General features: G+C 38.5%; 1 protein-coding gene across 1 annotated transcript; it reads left to right on the plus strand.

Annotated features, from left to right (window-relative positions):
- Window positions 1-457: 457 nt before the first annotated feature.
- On the plus strand, window positions 458-7,517 carry LOC129569662 (coatomer subunit gamma). Its single transcript, XM_055448755.1, has 6 exons — window positions 458-759; window positions 911-1,041; window positions 1,186-1,357; window positions 1,432-3,438; window positions 3,562-3,714; window positions 6,975-7,517. The coding sequence occupies exons 1-6, from the start codon at window positions 720-722 to the stop codon at window positions 7,103-7,105; spliced, it is 2,634 nt and encodes an 877-aa protein (XP_055304730.1). The 5' UTR covers window positions 458-719; the 3' UTR covers window positions 7,106-7,517.
- The last annotated feature ends 472 nt before the right edge of the window (window positions 7,518-7,989 follow it).

Raw genomic sequence — 7,989 nt, forward strand, 5'->3', positions numbered from 1 at the left:
TTATGAATGGGAAAGAAAATGAAGAACAACGATCATTTCTTCTCTCAAAACGGTGAATAATTCAGTGTTTGTTTAGAATGAATAAATGATTTTTCATTACAGCTGAACGACAATGTTGCTATTTCGTTTGATTCCGAACCGATTAGAACTGCAGAGCAAAAGAGCATCTCAGTGCGACCAACGCCATCTAGTGGAATCACATCGAGTGACTCTGCTTTATATGACAATACCCATCGAGCATTCCACCGCACAACAACATTTAAAACTTGAACATTCGAAATGTCAAAGGTCTATTTTTTCTCAATAAAAATTTCATATGTTTCAATTTTCTGTAGAAAATATTTTTAAAATTACAAAAAAAAAATGAACAAAATCATTGAAAATTTGAGGAAAAAAATCTGAAATAAAATTGATGATGGATGATCAAAATGATGATGTTTTCAGGGGCAACGTAAACAGTTGACGTTGACTATGTGTATGCGCGACTGTATTGCAATAGTGAGTCCGATGGTGGCGGCACTCAGATGACGTGTTAAAATTTCATTACGACTGTCAATTTCTCTCGGTCACAGCGATTACTTTGCCGTCGTCGCATTCGATTCTTTTACATTATTTTTCATTTCAAAATAAAAAAAAAACCATTAAAAAATTGAAAGAAATTTTTTTCTTCAAAACGACGGTGATTCAGAAGTGATAACATCATATACTGAGCTAATACAATGAGTTCGTTTAAACGTGATAAGAAGGAAGAAGAAGATGGTGAGTTGTGTTTGTTGGCAAAGTCTAATCAGTTTTAATGCTGGAATACAACAGACACGGTGTACTTGTGGGAATACATTTTTTTAGTCGCGAAAAACATCGGTAAATTCAGTGAAAATGACTAAATATAAATCTTCTCATTCGAAACTAGGCGGTGGCAATCCATTTCAAAACATTGATAAAACATCGGTGTTGCAAGAGTGTCGCACATTCAATGAGTCTCCAGTCAATGCCAGAAAATGCACGCACATCTTAACCAAAATTTTGTATTTGATCAATCAGGTTTGTGGCAGTTTTTTTTTCAGTTTTTGATTCTTTTTTTTCTTACCTTTTCGTTATAAAAGTATGAAAATTGGAGAAATTGTGATGAAATTTTATGTGAAAAAATAGAGAGAAAAAACTAATGTTTCCCTCTGAAAAATGTAGGGTGAGGTGTTGGCAGCTCGTGAAGCTACCGATTGTTTCTTTGCAATGACCAAACTCTTCCAATCAAAAGATGTGGTTTTGCGTCGCATGGTCTATTTGGGCATCAAGGAGCTTAGTACAATTGCCGATGATGTTATTATCGTAACCAGTTCGTTGACAAAAGATATGACAGGTATTTTGACAGAATCGAAAACTCCTCACACATGCCATCGATCTAACTCCATATTTATTCTCCGTACATTCTAGGCAAGGAATATTTGTATCGTGCATCGGCCATTCGGGCTCTATGCAGTATCACTGATAACACAATGTTGCAAGCGGTCGAAAGATATATGAAACAGTGTATCGTCGATAAGAATGAGTCGGTATCGTGTGCGGCCTTAGTTAGTTCGGTGCATCTCGCCAATTCGGCAGCAGATGTGGTTAAGCGATGGGCAAACGAAGCTCAAGAAGCATTGAACAGTGACAATATTATGGTGCAATACCATGCACTCGGTCTGTTGTATCGCATCCGTAAAACGGATCGTTTGGCCGTTTCGAAATTGGTCAACAAATTGACGCGTCAAAATCTAAAGAGCCCATACGCAATTTGTATGTTGCTTCGCATTGCATGCAAATTGATTGAAGATGACGATGAGGCCGGTGGCAATTCGGAAAATGGCCTCATGGAGTTCATCGAAAAGTGCTTGCGTGAAAAGAGTGAAATGGTTGTTTACGAAGCAGCCCACGCTATTGTAAATCTCAAGCGAACAAGCGCCCGTGAGCTAGCACCAGCAATCAGTATCTTGCAATTGTTCTGCAGTTCACCAAAAGCAACACTTCGTTTTGCTGCCGTACGCACAATGAACAAAGTGGCGATGGTCCACCCGGTTGCAATAACCACATGCAATTTGGATTTGGAAGGATTGATCACCGATACCAATCGTTCAGTGGCCACTTTGGCCATCACAACACTGCTTAAGACCGGCGCTGAGAGTTCCGTTGAACGGCTCATGAAGCAAATTGCCACATTTGTTGCCGAAATTTCTGACGAATTCAAAGTCGTAATTGTGCAAGCCATTCGTGCCCTATGCACCAAATTTCCACGTAAGCATTCCGTTTTGATCAATTTCTTGAGTCAAATGCTGCGCGAAGAGGGCGGTTTGGACTATAAAACATCGATTGTTGACACCATGATCACAATCATCGAAGAGAATCCAGAGGCAAAAGAAGCCGGACTGTCACATTTGTGCGAATTTATCGAAGATTGTGAGCACACGTCGTTGGCGGTGCGCATTTTACATTTGATGGGCAAAGAAGGACCATTCTCTAATTCACCATCGAAATACATTCGTTTCATTTACAATCGCGTAATTTTGGAGAATGCTACCATTCGTGCTGCGGCCGTTGCGGCTCTATCACAATTCGGTGCCGCTTGTCCGAATCTATTGCAAAATATTCTAGTGCTATTGGAACGCTGTCAAATGGATACGGATGATGAAGTTCGCGATCGTGCCACATACTATTTGACGATTTTGCAACAATCAAAACCGGAACTCAACAAAACATACATCACCGAAAAACCATCACTATCGATTCCATTGCTTGAGAAGGCATTGCGTGATTACTTGCAAACACCGTGCACGGAAACATTTGATTTGTCTTTGGTGCCGATTAGTGCACCTGTCAAAGAGGAGGTTCAAAACGACGCTATGATTATCACCAATTCAATTGCAAAAGCGCCCAAGATCACCCGCGAGGAAGCCAATGCCGAACGTCTATCACAAATTCCAGGCATTCAACGATTGGGACCGCTACACAAATCATCCGCATCGGTGCAATTAACAGAAAATGAAACCGAGTATACCGTTCAATGTGTTAAGCACTGTTTCAATAACCACATGGTATTCCAATTTGATTGTGTCAACACACTTTCCGATCAACTGCTTGAGAATGTTCGCGTTGAGCTTGTGGCGCCCGAAGGTTTCATCATCCGTGCCGTGATTCCATGCACTAAATTACCGTACAACGAAACGGGTTCGACGTATGTGATTGTCGAATTTCCGCATGATGTTGGCAATTCAGCCGCCACATTTGGAGCCACACTGAAATTCATTGTGAAAGATTGTGATCCGAATACGGGCGAACCAGATTCGGACGAGGGATACGATGATGAATACATGCTTGAGGATTTGGAAATTTCCGTCGCTGATCAAGTGCAGAAAGTTACGAAAAGCAACTTTACCAATGCTTGGAGTGCTGCTGACACGGACGGTAGGATTTTGAATTTTTCATTGTTTTTTGTTCTGGTTTGGTTTCTTGAGATGAGGTTTATGAAAAAAATTTACAAAAAAAACGAAAGCTAATTCCAGTTCTATTTTTTTTTTAAATTTTCAGCCTGGGTCGAATTAGAGGACACGTATGAATTATCCGCTGTAAATACACTACAAGATGCCGTCAACACAATATTGAAATTCCTTGGCCTTGCCGCTGACACGGGCTCTGGGAAAGTTGGCCAGGGTGTTCATACACATACACTGCTCAGTTCCGGTAAATAAACGGAAACATTCAATTGATAAAGAGGCAAAAAGCAAACAAAACACGCGTGATAAAAAGTCAATCGATATGCATACAAAATCTCACTTTATTGTGGGCAATTTCAAAATGGCCAATAACAATAATGAAGCCATAAACTGTAACGAAAGTTATCGCCAATCACACACACTGTTCAATATCGATAAATTTTCCACTGTGATTGCGACCATAAATATCGAGAGCAGCAATGCAAAACAAGCAAAAACAACAACAAAAAAGACACAAAACCCATATATATACACACAATATTCAAACGTGAAGACAGAATATAATCAAACGGGTTCGATAGCAATTTGTTGAGTATCATGTTGCACACAATTTTCTATTTAGTGTTTTATTATTCCGAAGCGAAAGAAGACATTACTTTCTACATGTATGATAGAAAAGAAAAAAAAGCGTATTGCAAACGCTTTTTGTTTGTTCGTGTAAATGATGCGAGTGATATTAGGCAAGCGTGTGTTGAGGAAGGAAAAAAACGACAACGACATGAGAAACTGAGAGCAGCATTGACGTGCAGTTGCCGATATCTTAACCAACATATGTTGTCTCTCGTACACGGCTGTGAATGTGTCAAAGTGATTTGCTTGTTTTTCGTTTTGCTCTCTCTCTCTCTCTCTCTCTCTCATTCTCTTTCGTTCATTCCATTCATTGTTTGTTGCGTCTCTTGTTTTTGTGCTTTGCCCGTTCGTTCGTGTTGTGGACGATGTGCAACCAATAAATATCATTACCAGGGGCATAAGAGCCGCTAAAGGCGATGCGATGTCATTTACTATGTTGCGGTATTGACATTTAATGCAATTAGATCATTAACAATACCATTGCAGATGTGAAACGTGTAACACTGTAACCGTCACAATCGTGATTCCGAGAGAGAGAGAGAGAGAGAGAGAGAGAGAGAGAGAGAGATACAGAGAGTGAAGGGAAAAAATGAACCGATTTATATTTGGAATGTAATTTAAAATCTTTTTTCTATCGTAAATTGAAATGAAAGCCCTTTGCGTGATTAAACGCAAGTTGCTGGTGTTCATGATATGTCGGTATCAAGTGCTATTATTTTCAAGTCAAATCGATTGCCAGCACAAATTGACCGAAATGGGAAGAGAAAAGAGTCGAAAGAAAGTCGAAATGATTAGAGATTGACCGATAAAGTTTTGATCGATTCCAGCCAATTTCTAATTGATTTTAATTGTAGAACGTCAAACATCACATACACATCAATGTGCCCATTTTCCCTGGAGGCAAGCAGCGGGCGCTTCGAAATCTGATCGGAAAATCCAATTGAGAAATGCCTTGCGGCAAACATCAATACACATCGAGATTAGCATCTCATCGAAATCAATTTGAAATAACATTGCGGGCGCCAACAAAGCGTTTATCTCATGTTTCGTGGAAAATTTCGACGTTGAACAATTCAACAAAATTTATTAGGTTCAAATTTTTCGCTTAGCGATCTCTAATCAACCAATCTCGATGGAATGTAATCGATGCATCACAGCACACTGTGCTATTGGATTTATGCATTAGACCGTACAATAGATAAACCAATGCATATAAATATATATGGTCCAACTAGCCCGAACAAAGGGATCGAAAATGTTACATAAATAATTATCGTTGTCAGCTTTCAATGACACAGACTAATTTGTACAACATAATTTCTACTTAGTTGCAATGAAACCAAAGTCGTACGTAAATGCAAGTGCATGGTTTTGCTCGAATACAAACCGGACCACGCTATGTATGCATTGCCATCATATTATATTGGATGAAATTTATTGCTCGCTTTAAAATCCATGAGCGTTCGGTACAACACTAATCACCAATTACATTGTAAAGCTGCAACGCTCTCCACTTCGTACGGTATACCTTTTTTGAATGGCAACGATGACGACGCGTGAATGCCACATTCATTCACACTCGCCGTCAGTGCACGCAGACGGAGAGAGAGAGAGAGAGAGTGCAGATTGTGCTAATAAATCGATTGCTGAGGAAGTTACGTTGAAGAAACAACACACTCACACACGAAGCAAGAGATGCAGCGTGAATTTATGTATGACGGTGACGATAATTACAGAGCCCATTTAATTCCATTTAATCCAAATTCGAACACGTAACCAGCAAGCTTTAATGCAATGCGAAAATTATAGACGATGCACCATTCAACCGCAGAGAGAGAGAGAGAGAGATATTCATTTCTGGCGAATCGATCTTCTTTGACACATTCGAAGTGTATTGCAATTTGTACCGTTTCATTACTGTTCGGTTTATGACATGTGATTTGGAAAGTGATCGATTGAAAATTCTTTATGAGCATCGTATTCATTTCATTCACATTGTCATTTCCTCATCTTTCTCATGCATCTCATGTCGCATCATTAAATTTCACTTCGATTTGAATTGATTGAGTATTGCTTTTAAATTGAGTTTTGCGTCAGAATGAAGCCCGCAATGGGTGAACCTCAAAGAGTTCTCTATCTAAATGCGCATGCTGCTATTCAAAAAGAAAGCATTTCTTAAACGACTCCATCATTGAATGGAACAGTATCTCATGGATGCTTATCGTTTGCGTCATCTATGCGGAACAACAATATCGCAATTTCTATTGATGATTTAAAAATGCCATTGTCGGGTTTATATTGGATTTTTCTAATTTTGCTCGAAACAAACGTAAAAAGAAGTGTCTGGTTTCATACAATTCGAAATATGATACTTGGCCGTATATTCCAATTGTTGTGATTTCTTTTGAACTCATCGCTCATTTTTCAAAACATCAATTACGCTTCTGTCTCTTCCTTTTTACTATTTGCACACACCGTCCAAAAATAAATGAAATTCAATACGAATCGAATGTGTGTGTTTCATCAACGATGTGGTGTATGTGTTTATTTCGCACATTTGATAGAGATAACAGTAATGTTCCATCCGTCGACAATGTCTGAACATATGCGTTGCGACAGAAAACAACATTCCAATGCAATCTTCTTTTTTTTGCCCTTTCTTTTCCTTTCTTTCTTCCATTTCATGCAATACGGTTTGCGTTCAACTGCTAAAGCGAACCGATATCCCATTGAATGTGCATCGTTTTGAACGATATCGATTTTGTTTCGTTTTCTCTCTGTACTTATTTTCATTCAAACGCTGTTCGATATAAAATTGATGACAAATAACTAACGACCAACCTTTCGAATTGGTTTTTCTTTTCTCTTTCGTTGCAGGCACCTTTCGTGGCGGACACGAGATATTGCTGCGCGCAAAATTAGCCTTATCCGATGGTGTAGCGATGCAATTGACAGTAAGATCGACGAGTCCCGAAGTGGCCGAACTGGTTTCATCCGCGATAGGTTGATGATTTTCCGACAATTTCCCGTGCGAATACGAGTATCGTGGTTATTATATGAAATTAAAATTACTGTAAAAATTAATATAACTGGAGAAAAACAAAGAGAAAAATTTGTCGTTTTCCAAGAACTCAACATAAAAAAAAATGAACCAATAAACAGATAATTAAATGAAAATAAAAGAGAATAGGCTAATATGAAAATGGATTTCACATTCAATAAAAACCGAGAAAATAGATTGTAATTTACATGCATTTGTTTCGTTCAAGTGGAAAACCATTCTTATGTTTTAACTCCTTTCCTGCAAAGCCTCTCGAAGCAATTGTGTTTTTTTTAAATAAAAAATTGACATTTCAATTTCGGAACGATTTATAACTACTTCACATTCATTACATTTGAATAAAGAGAACATTCAAAGAATCCGTCGAGAATACATTTTTTTCGTAAAATTTGAAAATTTTATAGTGTTTGGCGTTTTAGGGGATGAACTGCTTCTGCTCAAATATAGTGTATGACCATAAGTCGATCATTTTTCAAGCAAATTTCAATCTGAGAGTTTATTTTGGGAGCACTAAACCCCTGACCCAAAATGGAGAGCATTTGAGCCCACCCTGAAAAATCGAAAATATGGCTCCCCCAAAAAATCGATGGCTGTAATTTTTTCTGTTATCGATCAATTTTCGATCTGATGATAGATTTTGGGAGCACTATAGGAGCACTAAATCTACACATAAGGAATTCGCCATATGGTCACGGCCACGGAGGTGTAACGTTACTGACATACAAATGAGCTCATAACATGACCATTATCAGAGATTTTCCAGAAGAGTGAAGACAAAAAATGTAGATCGAGTAAGGGGCAACAATAATCGAATCATAAAATGGAACTTTT

This window comes from Sitodiplosis mosellana, unplaced genomic scaffold (assembly GCF_009176505.1).
Source record: "Sitodiplosis mosellana isolate CC-2019 unplaced genomic scaffold, AAFC_SMos_1.0 Smas_scaffold_38, whole genome shotgun sequence".
NCBI lineage: Eukaryota > Metazoa > Arthropoda > Insecta > Diptera > Cecidomyiidae > Sitodiplosis > Sitodiplosis mosellana.

Coding starts and splice junctions, on each gene's coding strand:
- LOC129569662 (XM_055448755.1), top strand. CDS start 720: ATGAGTTCGTTTAAACGTGATAAGAAGGAAGAAGAAGATG. Junction 760..910: donor TAAGAAGGAAGAAGAAGATG/GTGAGTTGTGTT, acceptor ATTCGAAACTAG/GCGGTGGCAATCCATTTCAA. Junction 1,042..1,185: donor TTTTGTATTTGATCAATCAG/GTTTGTGGCAGT, acceptor TGAAAAATGTAG/GGTGAGGTGTTGGCAGCTCG.